Below are 22,007 nucleotides of genomic sequence, written 5' to 3'. Positions count from 1 at the left end.
TAGTTCCCCCCCCAAAATGACTTTTTTCCCCCGATTGATTCCTAGTACTCACGCCATGGAGACTTGAGTTCAATAATATTTTTTTGTATTTGTCGCATTCCGAAGACAATAATTTGATTACAATGAATTTACCCCTGTTGATTCCAGGACCCGAATGCATTTGGGTCCCCATCTGGAATCAATGGGGGTAAACTTACTATAATCTTTTTGTCTTAGGAATGCGACAAATACAAAAAAACATAGGCCTATATTGAGTCTCCATGGCATGACTAATTAATAGAAAAAAAGTCATTTTGGGAGTGAACTACTCCTTTAAGTAAAAGTATCAATACAGTAATGTAGAAAGAAATACTCAGTTAGCCTACAAGGAATGTTGTTTACATGAGCATTTGTATTTGTATTCTGAATGAGCAGTCATTCTGAATAGTAGTCTTTGTTCAACTTGAGGTGGGCTGACATCCTGTGAGATGTCAGCCATACATGCGCCAATGCACACTTACACCTGGGTAGCAGAGGGGGGAAGGATTGAGTGTCATCAGCATAGCAGTGATAGGATAGATTGTGAGCAGAGGTGACAGCACCAAGGGATTTAGTGTACAGGGAGAAAAGGAGGGGGCCATGTACAGATTCCTGGGGGACTCCGGTTAGGAGGGTGCATTGGATGAAAGCAAACCTTTCCATGAAACCTGGTTGGTTCGGTCAGTTAGGTATGAGGAGTGCCGTCCCAGTGATGCCCAGGTCAGCATGGGTGTCCAGGAGCAGCTGGTGGTTCACTTGGTCGAATACCACTGAGTCCAGAAGAACCAGGACTGCAGAGTGGGAGAGAGCCTGGGCAGCATGGAGTGCTTCTGTGACTGTAAGGAGTGCCGTTTATGTAGAGTGGGCCGGTTTAAATCCTGACTGGTTGGGATCCAGCAGGTTGTTCTGAGAGAGATGGAGAGAAAGCTGGTTTTGAAAGAAAGGAAAGGAGTGATACAGGTCTTGATGTCTGTGGATTTTTTTTTTTTTTTTTTTGAGGAGTGGCATTACTCTGGCTGACTTGAAGGCAGATGGAACACATGTAACGGAGGTGATCCGAACCTCCCCACCCGGCTTCATACCCAGGTCTCCCACGTGAAAGTCCAATATCTTAACCACTAGACCAAAGGTCTGGGGGAGATACTAGACTTTTGAGGCTTCAAGGCTGGGGCTGCGACTCTCTCCGGTAGACTCACCCCCCTTTGACCTCCTCCTACGGGGAAGCCCGAATTCGGGCCACGGCACCAATGTATCAGAGGTGATCCGAACCTCCCCACCCAGCTTCGTACCCGGGTCTCCCACGTGAAAGTCCAATATCTTAACCACTAGACCAAAGAGGCATCTCTTTGGTCCGGGGGAGATACTAGACTTTTGAGGCTTCAAGGCTGGGGCTGCGACTCTCTCCGTCACACACAGCCTGAAGTTACAGATGTGTTGATGATGGAGGTTATGAAGGGGAGTAGATTGGGTGCAATTGTCTGGAATATTGGGGAAAGGTAGCTCTAGCTCTCATCAATATTACCATAATCTGAAGGGGGTACAAGTGGAGTAAAGAGCATAATTTCCGACTGGTGGACATATTTTATTTTCTGCTCAAAAAGTGTATTTTACAGAGAAGGGTGCTGGAGAGCTTCCCACCACGGAGAATAGACTTTAAACAACACAAAAGGTTCAAGGTTACTTTAATAGGTCTCCCTGAGGAGAAATTTGTCTTGGGCACGACCAGCAGCATACAAAAATACAGTTCAGTACAATACAAAAAACAACAGTAAGTAAGTTGCACAGTGACAGATTTATGTACAGCCCCATCCCACATAATAACATAAAAAAAACACCTCAGAACCTTCTAACCCCTCTAACCCGCCATCTAAAAATCTCCTATTTATAGGCCTACTTAACCGCCAGGTTTCCAAACCAACTTTTGACACCATACCTTAGAACTGACTCAATGCTGGCTCTATAAAAGATCAACATAATGTTTCTACATACACCAAATAGTCTGAGCCTGCGGAGAAAATTAAGCCGCTGGTGTATTTTTGCACACATACTCGTCACATGAGTGTGCCAGCTCATTTCAGAATCAATATGTACTCCTAGATATTTGTAGGAGTTGACCTGTTTGATGTCATGGCCGTTACCTGGGATCCACCACTATCTCCTGGGTCTTTGTCACATTTATTTGTAAGTGATGTTCATCACACCATCTTACAAACCTGTCTGTCCACTCCTGTTGTATGGCTACTGATGTTCTCTTTGCTTGTGAGTAGACTGAGAATAACAGTGTTGTCCAAGAAAACTAACTGTACCATTGTAGATGGGGCAGCCACCTTCCAGATGTGAAGTTCAGTAAAAACCTCCAATGACTATGACCATGTGATCTTCATTCCATATCTGACCAAAACATTTGAAAGTGTTCCAGGTTTGATCTGTCTGAGTCTCTGAAAGCTGCTACCAAATCAAAGCGTGGGACTGGGATTCAGAGATGTGTGGTAGGTGATGCAGCCATTCCCAGGAAATGGCAAAACATTAGAGTTGACAGCATTAAGACTGAATTGTTTGCCTTAGCAAGTCCTCAGCAAGCCACTACTCCCAGATAGGTCTTCAATTGCTCCTTGTGTGCATGAGGAGGCCGATAGTCGCATGGTATTACACATAGCCCATGCAGCAAGAAATGGCCATCATACAAATCTGATTCACGGTTGATACTGATGCTGTGGCAGTTGCTCAGACTCTACAGCCAGAAGCTATGTGTTGACTTTCAGAACTGGAAAGAATTTCCGATACTTAGAAGCCCATGAAATTGAAGCAGGGCTATGGCCTGAGAAAGCATGTGCACTACCAGTGTTCCATGCACTGCGTTGTGACACTGTGTCTGTGTCAAGCTTTGTTGGCCACAGGAACAAGACTGCATGGGCTATGTTTCCTGAGCTTACACATGAAACTACACATTGAAACTATCTTCAGTCCTAAATGACATACCACAGGAGGTGATGGCCAAAATTGAGAAGTGTACTACCTTACTCTATGACCGAACCAGCGCATGCACAGAAATAGATACAGCAAGGAGGAAGTTATTTGCAAAGAGGCACAATGTACAATCAATCCCTCCAACCAAGGCTGTCCTTGAAGAGCATGTCAAGAGAGTGAGTATGAACCCTTCTGGACATGCCTACCAGAAGCAGGCCAGTCCAGTAATGAACTTGTCTATTGCAAATGTAAGAAGCGTCTGTTGGGCAGTGCAAGTGCAAAAAAGCTCAGTTACAATGCACAGCCCTCTGTATCTGTGAAGGTGAGTGTAAATAGTCTTCCCTGTGAAGACCATAGGTTTGGCCTCACTTGATATGAGTCTTGTGAGATAGAAGGAAGCTTCTTAGAAATTCTAAAGTTCCTAATTCAAATTCTGCATCAAGAAAAAATTATAATTCAACACAGAGATCATTCATATCTAACCAGAACAAATGGAAGCCATTTTGAATATTGAATGAAAATGGTCAATTATCCAAAAAACACATTACATACAGTAAATAAGTTTGACTGCAATATCATATTATATCCATCACTCATTAGAAAACAGTTGTTGCTGGTGGCCATTTTGAAAAATGGCTGCCAAATAGGCGCCATGTCGAAAATTTGTAATGCCTCCATATCAAAATCTTTTGGGAATGCCTTTGTACCAAAATCCATGCTTTTATCACAAACCGAACGATTCCTTTATATTTTTCGAGCTAAGCAAGTGGTGCTGTGTTGTGCTGTGGCCAGTGTAATTGGTCTGGACCAAGTCAGGATGAGATTGAGGGTTGTGATATGCATTTGTAATTGCCATTGCCAAGGATATTGTGGTATGTTGTAGTAGTGTTAAGAAGCTCATTAGCTCAGCTGGGGTATAAATGGCGGACAGTTGAAAATAGCACTGTGCTGTGAGTGGACTCTGGAGAGCTGGAATCCACCATGTCACAGGGCAATGTCCTGTTTGGTGAATAAATACACCTTCAGGTTAAACCCTACTCAAGGCCTCTGTACTGCTTCCAGCCTATTCTCACACAGCAAATTGCAGGCATTTTAAGAAAGTGGTATTACCCTCCTCAACAAAGCAGTAGTGATCTGCTTTTCGATTGGCTTGAGTGCAGCTGTCCTACAGAGAGCCATGAACATTATATTTAATGTGGATTGCCGTCGGAGATCACTAGAGAATGGTCCATGGACTGCTGATCAATGAAACGAAACAAGGAATTAAGATTATTGGCAACTCAGATTGGGAGCAAAAATGATCGGACAACCCTAGTAGATTATTAATAACAAGAAAGAGGCACACCACGCTGCGCATATCTCTGCCAGCATGGGTAGATTGTGATATCTTGTAATGGCTATTATGATCAGTTTGTAGTAGTTGTGTTAAATCATTTAAGGATTAGCCTACTCATTGTAATGAGTAAAATGGAAGTGGTTCCAGAACATAGTAGAGGCCTAGCTAAGGCCTTGATTGAATTGTTTTTTGTTTTGTTTGGGCTTTTATGACTTTATTGACAGGACAGTAGACTGACAGGAAATGGGGGGAGAGACAGGGAGTGACAAAGGTAGTCTGGATCGGGAATCGAACCAGCGACGCCGCCAGGCATCCATGCCTATGTGGCAATGCCTAAGTGGTATGCGCCGGACCAGTGGCCAGCGGGCACCCCCAAATGAATCATTTTCTAATTGCTCTCATAGTATTTACTTAAAATGGTAGATGTCTGTGTTCTGTGTCTGCTTATTGTGTGGTTCTGGAAGCCTCATACTCCAATTTCATGACAATAATCGTGTTTTTAATTTTAGGGATGACCACACCAGTGAAGTCCTAAGTAGACTAACTTTATGAGATGCTTCAACTTTGCATTGACTCTTTAATTTCTTTGAATTGCGCTGGGGGATCTTGTTTATGCTTTTAGTACCCACTACCCAGTCACTAACAACAGTATTATTGTGGTTAAACCAGTCCACTTCTTTGTTATTTCAGTCATGTAATGCATTATAGCATTATGTTGTTCAAGATGGCACCGAATATTCTCCTTCCTGGCTTCCGAGCTGTGGAATGACCACTGCAACCCAACCCTAACCTCAGTGAGGGAACATACTGTAGGGTTGAGGGAACATACTGTAGCCATGATCCCCAACATGCCTCTAACAACCTGGCCAGCACTTTTTGCCCCTGTGTTTGTGCATCTGTCTGTGCACGGCTAATCTTGATGACTATGAGAGAGCCTGAGTGGAGAACATGACAGAGCTGATCGTGGACTGCAGGAAGCCAGGCAGAGAGGGCAAATCCCCATTTACTGTACATTGATGGTGTCTCTCTAGCTAGCCCCTTTCATTTTAGTGCCCAGCTATGGTCTGGGTATTCAGCTGTGTATTCAGGTGCCGTCACCTGGCATTGAGCATCTTCTGAGTGACGAACTACTGACGCTGCCTCGCTCCTTACCTGTATACAAGTATTCTTTGATCTCAACCAGCTTGATTACGGTATACTCTGCTTCGGCCACCAATTAATAACCAGTGGTTTTCTGATCTGAGCGAGTAGACAATGTTTTTTTTCTTTCTTTCTTTTTTTAAACATTACTTTATTCATAACACTAAGCATAAACCAACTGGACTTCAAACACTCACCCAAAAACATATACAACATTGTAGTAAATGGATAAACAAATGATACAAAACCACATTAATTACATTAAATATCATCACAATAACACAACAATAACTGTTAATGTGTGTGATCACCCTGAGGCATGCTGACCAGTTCCGTCTGTCCAGTGCACACCCTGGGACTTTCTCTTTATACAGTAGGCCTACAGTGTACATCCATGCCCAGGACACTGAAATTATTTCAGCAGCTCTCTTGTTCCCCTTGTACAATACCTGGAAACAGCTAAAACACTGTCTGACCACTGCCTGTGTCAGCAAATGAGAGGGCAGCTACAGTATATAGCCTACTGCATAACTGGAATCATGCTCAAGAGAATAAGCACCGGCTGAATAAGCTTGTCCAATGCTTTGGCATTGGTGGCAATTTTTAGACTAGCAATATGACACACTCAGTGTCAAGAACCCATTTCACAGTGGCTTTTATGTTGAAAAAAAGAAAAGGGGCATATGTTCTTGTGAGGATACATAGGCTTGAGGGGAAATGTATTGGTCAATTAATAAAATCAGTTGTATGCGCATCAGATTCGTTGGCCATAACACTTTCTTATACATTTCTCACAATTAATGACATTAAATGATGGGAGAGTGGGGTAAGATAAGACATTTTTTGTAAGTTGTCCTTGAGGCAAGGCAAAATGAGACAGAAGTAAAAATCTAAACATTTCAGCATGTCTTCTGTCAGTTGAAATCATGAGTGTGCATCTATGACAAAGGGCCATACAATGACTCAAAAACCTACCCACATTTAAATTGAAGACAAAGTCAAAGGGTAACTTGACCTTGACCTAACTTATTTAAAATTTAAACTTTAAAGAATTTTGTACTAATTTATCAAACAATTTAATACAATTGTTTCTCCAAATAGTATAATTTATTTTCTTAAGGTAACTTTAATCAATATAAAACCATCCAAATAAAGTTTGATATTCAGAACCATAATATTTGGTAAAGCAAGATTGACCTTTAATTTGGATTTTGGATTCAGTCAGCATAATTTGTGTAGAAAAGAAATATATAAATAACTAAATAATATGAATAGTGATGAATAGTAATATTAGGGGTAAGTGAAACCATTGGTTCAATTTAACACAAGATTCTTTCGTTAATTCTGCCCCAGTGTCACAAATCAAATGGTTTTATACACTGGGAAATCAACATGTATGATATATTTGCTTTGACACAACAGTACCTGACATGTAGAGGTGTGTGTGTGTGTGTGTGTGTGTGTGTGTGTGTGTGTGTGTGTAAAAGAATGCTTTACACTTTCCATGTGCTTCTTAGGGACTTTACAGGCAGTTAGAAATTATGGGTGCTTAGTAAATGTAAGACTTTTCTAGATACAGTTAAACGTACCCAATGCTTAATGATACTAACGTTTTGATACAAACTAGTAAAGCTAATAATTGGAGTAAATTGAGTCATCAACTTAAATTCATTAACTTGGCCAACTACAGAAAAAAATAGAACTAGAAAGGGGTGTTCCGCAGAACACATTCTTCACCAGGCTGGGTTGCCTATTAAGGGCTGTGTAAGTCATGGGTTGCAGCTGCCAGGACCCGAGGAAGCCGCAGGAGTAATAATGTTTCTATGACAATTAACGTTTTTGTATTTGTATAGTATAGTATTTGTATATTTATAGTCATAAGTGAGGGATTTCTTTTAAATAAATAGTCTGCACCAACTATCTTTGGAAGTCAATACAGGCAAACAATAATGGAATATCAGAATCCTGTTTAATGGTCACGATAATGTGTAATATTGCCTTCCGATGTTTATGGAAAGGCCTATATACAACATTTTATAAAAGTCATATACAGATCTTTCAATGGACCACAAATTTGAATCACACACAGTGAGGGGCTTCTAAACAATGCAGAGCCAAAAGCGATTCACATATACCCATAGGGAGCATGGCAAATGTTGCAGAGACATGATTTTCCCCCCCACCAAATTATGCATAATAGTAGTCCCAGCCTCCAGGTTTCCAGAAGGTGCCATGCCCGTTTCCATTTTTACCATAGAATCATTTGATTAGCTTAGATTTTAAATGGAAACACAAGTGAAGGTGTCAATGTGTTTTCGGTTCAAACCTGCTGCTGAGTCATTCAAAGGAAGCTATGGGAAAATTAACCAGAACAGTCAACTTCTATGCTACCTTCTGGAAACCTGAGACTATACAGATGCACAGATCCTATTATAACCAATCTGAAGGTTTGTTAGGAGTTATGGACAAAATCTGTAGGAATAGTAGCAAAGGGTTTGTTCTGAAGAAAATGCAAAATTAAAGAATCTAGTTAGGCAGAAATGGGTGTGGCCTATATGGGACATTGCAATCAGGGAAAAATACATTTTGATTGTATTACCAATGAATGGTTCAAAATGTAAAGGCCAAAACGTAAAGCGGCCTGGTATAACGCCACCCCCTGGCCTGGTAGAGATAATGAACGAGAATCAGTAGACTGCTTATATTTATGTGATTGAATATGGTAAGAGACAGTATTCTTTTCAAATATGCTTTTAACATGTACAGTATGCAATCATCTCAAATATAATTTCTGAACTACAATAATGCAGTTATGACATTAAACAAAACAGAACTAAAATATTTAAACTTGCAACAAGCAACAGTGATGTTAACATATGTTCTCAAACCTCATTTGTAAAATGATAGTAACAACCTTGCTGTGATCACATACACCTATTATGAGGATTCAATGTTTGGAACTATGATACAGGAGTGTTTGGAACTATTGGTCGCACAAAGGAAAGCGCTACTTTTTGTTCTTATTTCAGAGCCCACCTAAACAAATTCCAAATCAACATTAAGTTGGTTTTGGCAATAAATGATAAAATATTGATTATATGAATATTCTTCATTTACAACAGAAATCTCGTCATAAATCTCTCAATATCTCTGCTAACAGAGGGAGGCTATACCATACCAAATTAAACAGTCATTACCTGCACAAACCAAATTAAACAGTCGTTACCTGCACAAACAATGTTGCCATAGAATAGCCTAGGCTTTGGAAGGAAAAAAAAAGAAAAAAAAATGTAATTTACGTTTGACTGAGTACAAAGCTGGTAACTCCCAAGATGTTTGTACTGGGAGTCGAGGCACTCATTTCTAGATCGGGCTGTTGCTGTAGCAGTATGCTGTATGCAGAGTCCTCCACCGCGTACACTCAGCCACCGTCTTGTCACTCCAAACAATTGCTGAGAACACCCTAGAGGTTGCAAAGTAAGCAGCCCTGTTGCATTGGTGTGTGGGAACCTTTAAGGGCATCCTTCATGTTAGGCAAGGTATAGCTTGTCAGACAGTAGGCCAAGGTTCCCAGGTGCCCAGACGGCCTTACTTCAGGCATTCACAGGCGAAAGCTCAAGAGTGAGGTCATCATGGCTGTAAAGGGGGGGACAGTGAAATAAGTCCTAAAACTCTTAATATATTTACAGTATGGAACAAACCTTTTTGTACAGGGAGACTGTCATGGCTCCATGTTACTTTGTGAAGGACATGATTTATTTCTAGGTTATTTTTCCAGCTATATCAGTTATATATATACAGTATATCATATGCATGTTAAAAAAGGACAGCACATTTTATACATACTACTGAAAAGTCCCCCATTTCAGTTCACGTCTGCCACCTGGCTGGCAGACATTTAGAAATCAATTTAAATTAAGAATATCGGACAAAATATGAATGACTAGTCTAACAGTATCATTAAATATGCAAATTGTTGAAATTATCTTTTTGAAATGGTGGGAAAACACTCAAGGACAAGGGCTGCAATTCATTTTGACTGAAAACACTTCAGATTGTGAGTACAAAGCTCAAGAATTCACTTCTTATGTCACTGCAATAACAGCAGCATACATTAAGAAAAATATCATGTTAAATGAATAAGCAGAATTAATTGAATTATCTCTTCTCACCACTAAAACAAAAAATATATTATATACAAAATATATTAAAAGGATAAACAAACTTATTATGATAAACCATTTTAGATTCTGCGGAGATGGCATCTTCTCAATGTAGCATTTGCCACCACTGTGGTTGCCATGGACACCAAACAAGGCTTTGGTTTTAGTACTAGTAATGTGGGCAGTGCCAATCCAAACACAAAAGACCCATGTTGAATGAACTAAGACCATTGCTAGACCACAACATGGCAAATCTCAACCAATAAAGCCTAGTACCAACGTGAAAATACCGGAGTAACAGCTAATGATCCATTTGCTTTTTCATGATTAAGATGAAACACACCTTGGGATCAGGGGTCCTGGCCAGCATCAAAGCCTCACCAGCTTGGCTTAGTAATCCCACTCTATTCGGCTGTCCTCGCAGCGTCACCGTTATAGAGGTGGGGGCTTTCTGCCCCACTGCAGAACACACAAACAGAACCGCTCAGGTCCAACTGCTCGAATTGCCACCTCCAGACAATAAACCTGACCAGTAATCAAGCTAAACTTCAGTGAGAATTTGATGTACCTAGTAATGGAGCGGATTTAAAAATAGTGCAAAACGGCGGCGTGATACAATGAAAACAATGGCCGGTTAACGTAAAGTATAGGTTCAGAGATGAAAGGGCATGGGAACAGCGCAAGCTACACAACACTCAAAAAAGGAGAAATGAAAACATGGGTTTGATTCCAGTCTTTATTGCAATGGCAGTGACAGAACCAAGGAGTAATACCATAAGTTATTGCTTTCCCTTTGTGGGTCAAACATTAGGGGCCAATGTCTATATGTCATCATGGATACTGTGGATGTTCGTGCAGGTGAATTACAAAACGATGTAACGTGAAGTGTTAAAACAAGCACACAAACTGAACACAAAATGACTGAGTTAGACCTGTCACAAAGAAGCAGCATGGCCAAAGACTCACTTCAACTGTCATGTAAAAAACAGTCCATTCATGTTGCCAACACTAGTTATTTTTATTCCACAATTGTTTTGCATCAAATGGTTGTGTTCATATTTTAACCCATACCCCAATTCACAACCATTTTGATGTAAACACTGTGCATCAAAGTTGTGAACTTGAATATTTGACTTCATGTCATCCTAGGTAGTTTCCATATGGCTCTCTCCAAACATGAATACAAATCAACCAAAAAGAAAAAAACATCTATTAACATCCACCTGCATTTCAGATGCTACATATATGAATTTATAAAAAACAACAACAACAACGTACAACTACCTTCCAGAAGGATAATTATCTGCATACACAACATAGACAAGGCTGTCCTCTAGGGTCTTCTAGTGCAGCTGGCCAAAGGCCTCCTGATAGTGTTTTCAGAACAAGTGATGAATGAACCCTGGGTATTCAACGTGGCCGTCGTGTTTTGGCAGTTCGAGACATACCGGCACTCTGGTTGGACATGTGTGCCAGGCCGGGCAAGCTGCTGGCGAGCTTGGCAAGCCCACCATTGGTAAGTAGCTGGTGGATGGCCGTGGTTTTGGCCACTCCCCCCGTGGTGACCACTGGCATAGCCCGTAGCAGGGCACTGCCACTGGTGGCGGTGCTACCGATTGAGGTCAGGACCTGTCCTTGGGGCTTCCCACCAGCTGCCTGAGGGCGTAGGTAAAAGAGCAGATCATTAAAAGTTACGGGGGTCACAGGTAACTGACCAGTCATATATACAGAGTTCCTACATTTTCCATTTCCACATTTCCAGAAATGTCGGAGGATTTAATAGCTAAATCTTTATGTAAAATAAGTTTTAAAAATCCACGTACGACGTACGTTACCTTCTGTGTATGCTATTGTAACGTGGCCAAGTAATCGCCCCAGTCTGTAGCTCATACAAATTAATTAACACCAACCCGAGGCAATGCTAACTGTTCAATGTTCTCAAGTGTTTGTCATGTAAATTGAAATAACTGTTGGCTAATAGACCCGTTGCACCACTTCACCGACGAACAAAGGCACATAATCACATAATATTGCCATCCAGAGTGAAACTGTATCTGAACGTCTTTTCGGAGTGGTAAAATAATAAAAACAGCTGTGGAACAAACTTTTAACATCATGTTTTTTTGACAGCCTCTGTCGTATTTAACATCGAAGCGTGTTCCTGATCTGCTGCTGATCGAGAATACACTCAATGCGTTCAATGCGTTTGTGTTAACGTGTGTACGTACAGAGATTGTCGTTTTAAACTAAGGTTGTGTGGATAGGATGTTTTAAAAAGTAGTAGGAGCCCTGTAATAAATATACTAGTGTACAGCACATGTGACTGAATACTCAGGTTTTAGTCCTGCTTTTAACTCATTGAGTGCCAATCCCGAACTAGTTCGGCTTTATTAGCGTATCGTAGAGTGCCGATCCCGAACAAGTTCGGCTTTAAAAAAAAAAAAAAAAAAAAAAAAAATGTTGAAATGTTTTTTTTTTATTTTATTTTTTTTTTTTTGGACCCCATGAAATCTGGTGAACATGATTTCAATCGCGATTTTGCATGTTCCACCCCCATACAACCCCATCTAACATACAGGGCAGCCATTTTTGGCGATTATCTCAAGAATGCCTGAACGGATTTCCAATCGGATTTTTTTGTTTGAAAGCTGTGAACAAACTGCACAAATCCACTCCAATGCAATCCAGGATTGCATTGGATTTTTTAGAGCTCATTCTTCTCTGTTTTTTTCCCATGCATGAGGTGTGCAAGGTTTAATCATGGCTAAGTTGACGAAAATAAGGCTTCTAAAATGCTTGGTAGCCAATAGCTAACTTCAAGCTAACTTCATCCTCTTCCTGTACATGCACAAAGGAAAGTGTTCAGGCAAGTCATGGCTCCAGGGCTTGGGCATGCATTACCAGCATATCTCTATTATTCTCTGGTCACTGGGCGCCCTCTAGTGGTGATAGGCTGGCACTCAATGAGTTAAGCATAGAAGCAGGAGCATATTATCAACATTACCTTTTAAGGAAGGAGCAGATGCATGGCACTTAACACAACAAGCTTATGAAGATATTGCGTATAATAAAGTTAACAGGCAAAGTAAATGCTTCTCTCAACTTTTCTAATTATGTTAAAAGATTACATTGAAAAGCTTCATTTTCCCTCTCTCAGCTAATAAATGTACAACACAAAACACTCACCCCTGATAATAGAATCCACAGATTCAATAATTTACCCTCTACTCAACATGATGTATCCTGATTCAAAAACAAGTTGCATTTAATTATCTGGAGTAGTACAGTATCAATGTAAAAGCTCCTGATGCTATATACATAGCAACATCTAAAATGAAACAGATGCTTCCTCTGTTAAAAAAAAGGGGGAAAAAATAAAAGAAAAAAGGTATAGCAATGTATAGGCTTTCCCGGTCTTAATGGGTTAAGATGTATTTTTGGCATTCTATGCTTTATTTTAGAAAGTCAAGTGTAGAGAGGAAACCGAGGGCAGAGTGGAAGAGACATGCAAGACGGGGGTTGAATTTAAACCCAGGTCTTCGGACTCACAAGGAGCAAACGACCAGGGCACCAACTGGCTGAGCCATAATGCACAGTGACCTGCCTTTTATTTATTTCCTGCACAATACCATGTACGGTATATAGGCCTATGCCACTTGAATACATAGTAGGGATGGGACGATATGAACTTCTCATATCACGATTGTGACAAAAGAAATCGCGATTTACAATATTATCGCGATAATCAAAATCCATTATCCTGGGACGGAACATTTGCCAAAAACAAGCTCGCAATGCGACGTGTTGTGAGCTTGTAGATCTGCATTTTTTTGGCAAAGACATTTGATAGAGAGTGAAGTATGTATATTATAAGTACCTTTTACCAATTGAGGGTTTAAGTGGTACTGGATATGCAGCTCGGCAAATAAAAGGTGAATTGACCCCAGTGCATCACGGAGGACGATATCACGATATATTAAATCTCCTCCACAATACAATTATCGTGAGAGTTTTTTATCACGATAAACGATAATATCGCTTATCATCCCATCGCTATGTATTAGCGTGGCTATCATAAGGAGAAAAGAAAATAAACTACCAGATCTCATCATGACTTCTGTTCAACATTCATTCTCGAAAGACAACTTGCTCAAAGTGGTTGTAGGAAGCTTCATATTATCTCTTACTATCCTACTCAGAAATAGGAGTGATTCTGGAATGCTTGATGTACTGTAAGTAGCCTGATCTCAGACTCAGCTCACGCAGTAGTCTGAAACTGTGGCCTATTGTGGGCGATGTCTGGAAGGGAGGGGGGTGGGAGGTGCTTTGATTAAAAAAACAATCACTACAGGTCTCCTCGTGAGCACCCACGTGAGCGCCTCGTCTTCTAATGATGACGCTCTGATGATGACGTCGCTTGAAAAAACGGGCTGCGGAGTGCGGCGCGGATTGGATATTCGTTAGACCCACCCCCACCCCCCGTGCTCATTGGAGCAGCCAAACATTTTGGCTGATAACTGCCGATTCATGTACTCAGCTCCAGACCAGAGAAACAGTCCACTCTGAGAGTGGGCGGGGTCTATGGTCTGGAAGCAGGCTATACTGTAAGCCCAGATCATGTTCATTGCTAAACTCAAGCTGAGTCAAGAAGCACTGTGACGGAAGGTACCTGTGTGTTGGCCACTGTGCAGGGCAAGCTAGGAGCTTTGGTGACGATCTCCTGAAGACTGAAACTTAAGCCTTGGAGTAGACTGCTGGCGGAAGGTGCTGCATGCAAATGCAAAGGAAAAGAAAACATTTAATCAGTGGTGATCTGATTTAGACAAGTTGATGCCAAAAGAGAGCAAGAAACAGCTGACATTTTACTAGTCCCTAGCACAGACAAAGCGCCACACACACACGCACACATCCAAAGGCCAAGGTACAGAACAAATGATGCAAGAGGAGATCGATGATGTTTGCTTGGATATGTTGTTCGCACACGACGTTCCCATCCAGTGTTCAAAAAATAAAAACAAATTGAAAAAAATAATTTCGACACGAGATTGAAACCCCACCTTTGATCTCATCCAACAAAAGTGTTGTATGTTTGCATTTGTTTGTTGTGGCCAATGGGGTCGAGATTAACTTCAGTGCTGAAGAGTACACACAGGTGTGCGGGTAGGCAGAACAGGACAGCGAGGGGAGCGGAGGGGAAGGAGATACCTTGGGCGGTTGCAGGAGCTTGTGGCTGGACAGGTGTGGAGGACCCTGACAGCATACAAGGCACACTGTTGAATGAGCTGTGGAATGAGCTGGAGCCCGGGGACAGGGCACTAGACATCTCAGAGAGACTACCAGACCTGCAGTGACACACATAACCAACCAGTCTACTCAGGAGCTACCCCCGCACCAAATGCCTGTCAGCCATCAGTCAGCGTCCAACCAGTGTCCACCACACATCAATCCATTTGACACCACACACACTTTTGTCCGACGAAAGGGGGGATTTTAGGGTCAAGGGTCTTCAAAAGGGGGTCCGGAGACCGGGACCCCTAGGGGGTCAGAGTTACTATAGGGGGTCCTCCAAATCTTGGTGAAATTTTCAATTTTTTTTACATTAACCACTTGAACCTTATAGCGTCCATATTCTGAGAACTTTAGCCAAAAGTAGCAGATCTACATGCGTTGTGAGCTTGTAGATCGGCTATTTTCTGCACAGAGGTTTGGTGTAGAGGAGTGGTTAAATATCTGAAAACACAAATTGGCATGAATCCAAAATACACTGATGATTGTGCTGTCAAACGATTAAACTATATGGAATCTATGAAAATGTTGTGGGAGCCCCTGCTTCATCTCTCTCTCTCGACTAAGGGGTCCTTGGCCTGAGAGCGTTGTAGACCCCTGGTATTAAAGCTTGATTCTGAATGTGGGTGTGTGTGTGTGTGTGTGTGTGTGTGTGTGTGTGTGTGTGTGTGAGACCTGCCAACATAGACTTGAGTCCTGCACAATCAAACTCACAGGCGCCACACTTTAGTGAGACTAATCATACGTGCGTACTTGATGACAAAATGCTTACCCGCGACATAAATTGCGCAGCCAAACAGGTTGGCAGGTCTGGTGTGTGTATATATGTATAATTGTACGTATACGTGTGTGGTAGGACTGGAAATCATACCGTTGGGCTGTCAGAAGTCCAGAGAGTTCCTTGGCTCCAGCTACAGTCTGCCCCATTGTCATAGTCAGCGGCTTCCCAGAAGGTCCAACTATATTGGAGGAAGGGGAAGAACAGGGCAGATAGTTATGCAGTAACGTCATGCACTTATATGTGATACAAAGTTTGTGTATATAAATACCAGGTCCTTATATACTGTATATTTATACATTTAGGGACAGCTCAGTTAGCACACAGTTAAGATTCAAATGGTCTCGGTTTTTTGGGTCACGGTTTCAGGTAGAAAAAATACAATTAAAAATAAAATAAAAAGGTTTAGAAAAAGAAAAGTGCACAAGAAGAAGAGGTTAGTGGTATGTGTACATGCATTGAAAATTACAATTTGTTAATAAGTTAACTCAGACCTCACAGATGTGCAGCAGATGGTAAAACAAAAAGTTTGTTTCACTTTTGTTTTGTCGAGGTACAAAAGCATTAGTCACCTAGACGCAACGTTTTTTTTAAGGACAACTTCTCCAGTTTTCAACGCATCTTCATAAAAATAGTACTCAGTAACGCTCATGATAAAACGATATTAGATCTTTATTAACACAATAATAATGGCATGCTAACGTTACAGGAATAGAAAGACTGCAAATGGTGCCATAATATAATGAGCATTAATGAGGACCACTTATATGAAGATGAAAGTGGAAAATGGTTTACGCCGTTCTTTAATGCATGATTGGGGAATAAAATGTCTCTCTGATGTGGGTCACGCAGATAAAGAATCACTGTACAATTAAGAGAGACGAGGTGGCTCTTCTAAACGTTGGAATGGGTGATGGCTAAATGTAGCTTCTGCTAGATCAAGGGTCTTCAACAGGGGGTCCGGGATCCCAAGGGGGTCCTCAGAGTTACTACAGGGGGTCCTCCATATCGCTGTAATAGAAACTTTTTTTCTCCTTTTTTATACAAACCACTTGAACCCCCTAACATCCATATTCTGAGAACTTTAGACAAAAATAGTGTGTGCCAGCGGTGACGCGATTGTAGTCCTTAGCGGCCATTTCTTGGGTCAAAACACAGGTGTTTCAATTGTTTGATTGCATAGAACTAATGCTATAGTCCAATCAGAACACCTGTGTAAGGCTGTGTTGACCCAAGAAATGGCCGCTCTAAGAACTACATTTGGCACACCCTATAGCAGATCTACGAGCTTGTAGATCGGCTATTTTTGGCAAAGAGGTTTGGTGTAGATGGGAAAAAGAACTGACTAAGTACCGAGTGAAAGGTCAAGTTTGTTAATTATTGACGGTTCAAGTGGTTAAATATCTGAAAACACAGATTGACATGAATCCAAAATACACTGATGATTGTGCTGTCAAACAATGAAACTATATGGAATCTATGAACAGGTAGTGGGGGTCCCTGCTTCATCTCTCTCTCAGGTAAGGGGTCCTTGGCCTGAAAACGTTGAAGATCCTTGTGATCCCTAGATAAGTGCAGGCAAGTCATTGCCTACCTTCCTGTCCAGCTGGGCCGATGGCGCCCCCTGCTGACTCGCCTTGTGACACAATGGTGACCTTGATCTTGGCCCTCTTGGATGCTTTGCTGGGAGTGGGGCTTGGCGTCTGCCTCCTCTTACCGTGGGACCTTAACTCGTCTCTGTCCAGGCCTTCTGTCTGGTCGCTGGACAGTGGTACTGCAACAGCACACACATAATTATATACACACATAGAAAATTTGAACTTTTAATATCAAGCAAACCGAAGACTTGCATTTATTTATAAATTTTCCATGCTAGTCTATTGGGGGGGAAACAACATATCTGCTTGTCTCAATGTTTATATTTTCTGCTTTTATTTATTAGTGTTAATTGTCTCACTCTTTGGCTGAGTTTTAAAAAGTGCTTGGTAGATTACAAAAACAAAGCAAGACAACATTTGTCTGGTGAGACCCGCAAAAGCAATTTAACCACACAATAAAAAGGCAAAGATCACACAGGATGACATGACAGGGAGAAGAGGAAGATAAGAGTAGGAGGAGCGACAGATACTTACCAAAGACACAAGGTGGGGTGCCGGGAGGAAGATTTTTCCTCACAAGCATGTTTTGTTTCATAAAAGCAGCGAACTGAGCTGGAATGAATTGGACAAAAACAAAAGAGGGAAAGGAGATTGGTAGAGGAGAGACAGAAGAGGAAAGTATTTCAGTCACGTCCCATCGTGCCCTTCAGGTGTCTTCACTCAATTATCTTCACAACAAACATTTCATTCGCCAACGTCTCAGCCAATTTAACCTACTCTGTCTCCAATAAACCCCCCGCCTCACCATAGCAGACAAAGCTTTAGAAAAATCCTCAGGAGCAGCTGAGGTGAGACTCTTTAAAACAAAGTTACACAAACAAGTGGAATGAAATGTGACAGCTATGTATGAATTAAAGGTATTTTCCATCGCATAGAACCGTTTTTTCATGATGCAAAAATACCTGATAGTTTTTTGGTATCACCTTCATCGTGGTTCCAAGTGGGCAACATCAAAAGGTGACATGAAACCACTGAAGATTATGGACTGCTCAGAGACAATAGTCACCAAGTGTCCTGACACAATAACGTCAATGAAGCTCCCAAATATCGTTATACTTAAGACCAGCTATTTGAAGGGGTCCTATCTGCAGTGGAAAATTAAGCTAGTCGAGTTAAGGTGTTTCTATGCAATGGAAAAGCGAGGGTGCTTATGAATGCTCACTGTGTGAGTGTGTGTATGTGTGTGCAGCAGTGTTGTTTTTGACAGCAAATTTTGATTTAGTTTTAGTCATAGTCTTTTGAATAAAATGTCATTTAGTTTTAGTCATAATTTAGTCACCAGAAAAGTTTTAGTTTTAGTAAAATTTTAGTCGACTAAATATCATACGATTTTATGGCGACTAAATCTACAGTTGATTTAGTCAACTAAAATATATTTTGGCAGGCCTTGATGGCATCGTAATGACTGATTTTACACTTGATTGTGTGCTGAAAATAGCCGATCTACAAGCTCACAACTAGTTCTAGTTTTTATTTTGTTGACGGAATTGCCAATATATTTAGTCTTAGTTTTAGTCATCACAGCTTAGTTTTTATTTCGTTTTTGTCAGTGAAAAAAACGCAGGCGACAAAGATTTTTCGTCATAGTTTTAGTCGACAAAATCAACACTGGTGTGCAGGCGTCCTGTTCCTGGCCAACCAACCTTGAGCTTGTCTGTGTGTGAGTACCGTGCCGGACCGCTGCATGTGCGTCTTGAGAAGTTGTGTGGCTGTAATCAGACTGGACTTCTGCGCTGGAGACAAGCCTGATGTTTTTGGTTTGGGGCTTGAGGTGGGACTGCTGCACACACTGGACAGATCCTAAAGCGACAGGGCAAAGAACAGACACACTAATTGATGAGTAATAATAACAACGGTTGTTTTTAACCTTTCATTCTGCTCTGGAAACTGAAACAATTAAAGATCTCATCGATGACTGTGATGCCATTCAGACAGAGTATTCTGTGTGAGAATTCTGGCTTTGAAAACAGCAACTCGTGTTCAAATTCCAGCATCCTAGCTTCAAAGACTCCTATTATCCACAGAATTGTTGTCATGTATCATTTAAAAGTCTGTAAATAAAAAGCCTATTGTTGTCTGTAAAAAAAAAAAAAAGCCTTTATTTTAAGATGAGTTAAAAGTTTTTAAATTCCATGCATTACATGTGTTTAAAACAGATGTGATTAAACAGTTTTGTTGTTTATTTCTTTGGCTACTTCATTCTCTTCCGTGGATACGCTGGACCAACGCGAACACAGCCAATATAAGCTTTATCAAAGCTAAATGATAGTTTTAATAAACTTGATGCTAAACGGTCAGCCTCAGAATACTGCAGGTGTCATCTCCACCCACGGCAGCAGATGCTTATGTTTCATTGTGGATGATCAAGTGAACAGTTTCAAGCTGTCAAATACACAGGATTTCTCTGGCATCTAATATATTCAGTGCACTAGATGTTTTGTCATCCAAACAAACATTAGAACACCTATTATATAAAATAAAATATTGCCAGTGCATGGGGGGAAAATAGTTGTGTTTGGACAGGTCCTTACAAGTAAGTGCTTCTAAGCAGTCTAAATAAGTTGTTGAAATGTATTCTCGAATCAAACCACTTGCTCCCGATTACTTAAAAGGACTGACATAACAACCAACCCCGAACCATACTCATTTTGGTTGTATTATGAGAGAGGGATTGACATGCAACAACCAGCCTAAGATCGGATTACAACCCTGGCCAGTTGCAGGGAGGACTATAGCCTTATTCACGTGATGTGGCATTACCAGGTGAGCTCCTCGGATAATCATTTTACACATAACTGTGAAGACCTTACTCTACAGCTGTAGATACATAAGATCAGAGACTATCAGACTGACCTCAGAGCCTGAGGGGGATATGGGGACTCTCAGAGCCGGGGAGGAGGGTCGTCCTCTCTCCATGTCAAACGGAAGCTCCCTTCGAAGCCTCTTCTTCTTCTCCGTGTCCATATCCCTCATCTCCCCCGAGCCGTGGCCATGGCCCTCCGCTCGCGCCAGCACCCCAGACAGGAAGTCAGCTATCTCATCCTACCGGAATACAAAAACAGCATTTAGAGTAGATGAAAAAAAAAGCTTTTATTTTCACTCACTCATTAACCCATTTAGACATGAGATCGATTTTAAAAAATCCTGTCTTGAAAGGTATAGTTACAAATAGGGGTTCCCGTCCAAAATGGGTTAAAATATCTGCATGAGTTATGTGGCCTCACCTGGATGCAGCGATCCACCATAGTCTGTGTCAGTCCCTCGGCTTTCATCTTTGTCGAGTTGATTCTGAGGAAGTAGATGATTTAAACGGTCATGAAAATTGTCGTAGTCACCCAACCTTGAATTATTAACAAACACAAAAGCCAATACACAGACAGATAGGTGGCTGTTAACCCATACACAGACAGATAGGTGGCTGTTAACCCACTTGAGGTTGTCATCGGCTCCTCCCACCACCACCATGCTGTTGTCTGCCCTCAGCCTCTCTCTGAAGTCCTCCATGTTGTCTATGCTGCACTGCAGAGCGTTCTGGCCCACCACAAACAGCACTGAAGTCTTCATGTCCAACAGTGGGTCGTCCACGTCCTGCCGGCCAGTAACACATTGACCAGCCATTAGGATCCATTTGCCAGATGGCAAGACTTAAAACAGTCACGTAAAACAAATGCACAAAGCACTGTCAGCGCTGGCGACCTGTAATAGTAGTTTGCTAGTCTTACTTTGTACCATGCAGACTCAGGTGTCCCTAGGGCTGTAACCAAACGTTCTTAAGTTCGGACCTTCGTTCGTTATGTGGGCAATCGAAGTTCTGAATGAATGTTTTGTTTTTAGTTTTTTACAGGAAAAAATTATATCAGAATGCCCAGCCCTGTCCTGCTAAAGCCCAACAAGGCTCTGAAATACAATAATCCCAACACCAAATGAATCTCTCTCTGACATGCAGTTTTGCACTGCCTCTTTGATGTGCAGCCGCAGCGCGTGCCGTGCATCTCTTCTGGACGATTCTCAGCACTAATGGAAGTTTGGTTTGGCTAATTAATATCACAGGACGCAGCGGACAGAGAGTGCAGTGGAATTCTAAAGCCACTTCCCATACACTAGATAAACTTGTTTGATTAAATGATCGTTCGAAGGTTCGTTAGAAAATCCCCTTTGAATCCTAAAAATAGGGCTTGATTACAGCCCTAGGTGTCCCAGGTCTGAATGTATCCCTGATACAATATCAAGAGTAAACATGCTCTAGTAGTGTACTCACCAGTGCTGCGACCACATAATGCTAACCTCGCCAGTTCAATTCTGTCTGGAGTTCAGTGTTCCATGATACACCCCTTACTTCTCTGCACTCATGCACTGCCTAAAACAATCCAGTGTACCGGGCCCCTTAGCCCTTATTCATGGAATTAGGAGTTCCCCTTCACGCTACATGACTGTGCAGTTAATAAATACTTCCACGTACAATTTGGACAATTGAAAAAAATACTTCCACCTACGATTCGGTCAATTGAAAAATGCTATTTAACACAATAGGTGGCAGTTTGGAATGAATACAAGTTTCTGTCTGGTGATTTTTTATCTTCTGGCTAAAAAGTGTATTTTACACAAACAGTAAGGAGCTGAGACTCTTCCCACTATGGAGAATAAGCTTTCAAAACCATAAG

The 22,007-nt window shown here is 41.4% G+C and overlaps 1 protein-coding gene across 4 annotated transcripts in view; it reads right to left on the bottom strand.

Annotated features, from left to right (window-relative positions):
* Positions 1–7,536: 7,536 nt before the first annotated feature.
* The window catches only part of kansl3 (KAT8 regulatory NSL complex subunit 3), a 32,479-nt gene continuing 18,008 nt past the window's right edge, over positions 7,537–22,007 (bottom strand). The window contains exons 12-23 of one of the 4 annotated variants that reach the window (XM_080738890.1): positions 20,777–20,934; positions 20,571–20,634; positions 20,200–20,388; positions 18,990–19,146; positions 17,821–17,898; positions 17,283–17,462; positions 15,782–15,869; positions 14,830–14,966; positions 14,294–14,391; positions 11,073–11,280; positions 9,968–10,083; positions 7,537–9,097 (exon numbers count right to left, since the gene is read on the bottom strand). In XM_080738890.1, coding sequence (XP_080595016.1) covers positions 9,092–9,097; positions 9,968–10,083; positions 11,073–11,280; positions 14,294–14,391; positions 14,830–14,966; positions 15,782–15,869; positions 17,283–17,462; positions 17,821–17,898; positions 18,990–19,146; positions 20,200–20,388; positions 20,571–20,634; positions 20,777–20,934 — 1,479 coding nt within the window. In that variant the 3' untranslated portion in view covers positions 7,537–9,091. Of the gene's footprint in view, positions 9,098–9,909; positions 10,084–11,072; positions 11,281–14,293; positions 14,392–14,829; positions 14,967–15,781; positions 15,870–17,282; positions 17,463–17,820; positions 17,899–18,989; positions 19,147–20,199; positions 20,389–20,570; positions 20,635–20,776; positions 20,935–22,007 lie in introns of those variants that run through there. The other 3 variants (XM_080738891.1, XM_080738889.1, XM_080738892.1) reach the window with 3 other exon arrangements.

The sequence above is a fragment of the Nannobrachium achirus genome (assembly GCF_963921795.1).
Source record: "Nannobrachium achirus genome assembly, chromosome: 12".
Taxonomy (NCBI): Eukaryota; Metazoa; Chordata; class Actinopteri; order Myctophiformes; family Myctophidae; genus Nannobrachium; species Nannobrachium achirus.
This window is presented reverse-complemented; position numbering and strand designations above follow the sequence as displayed.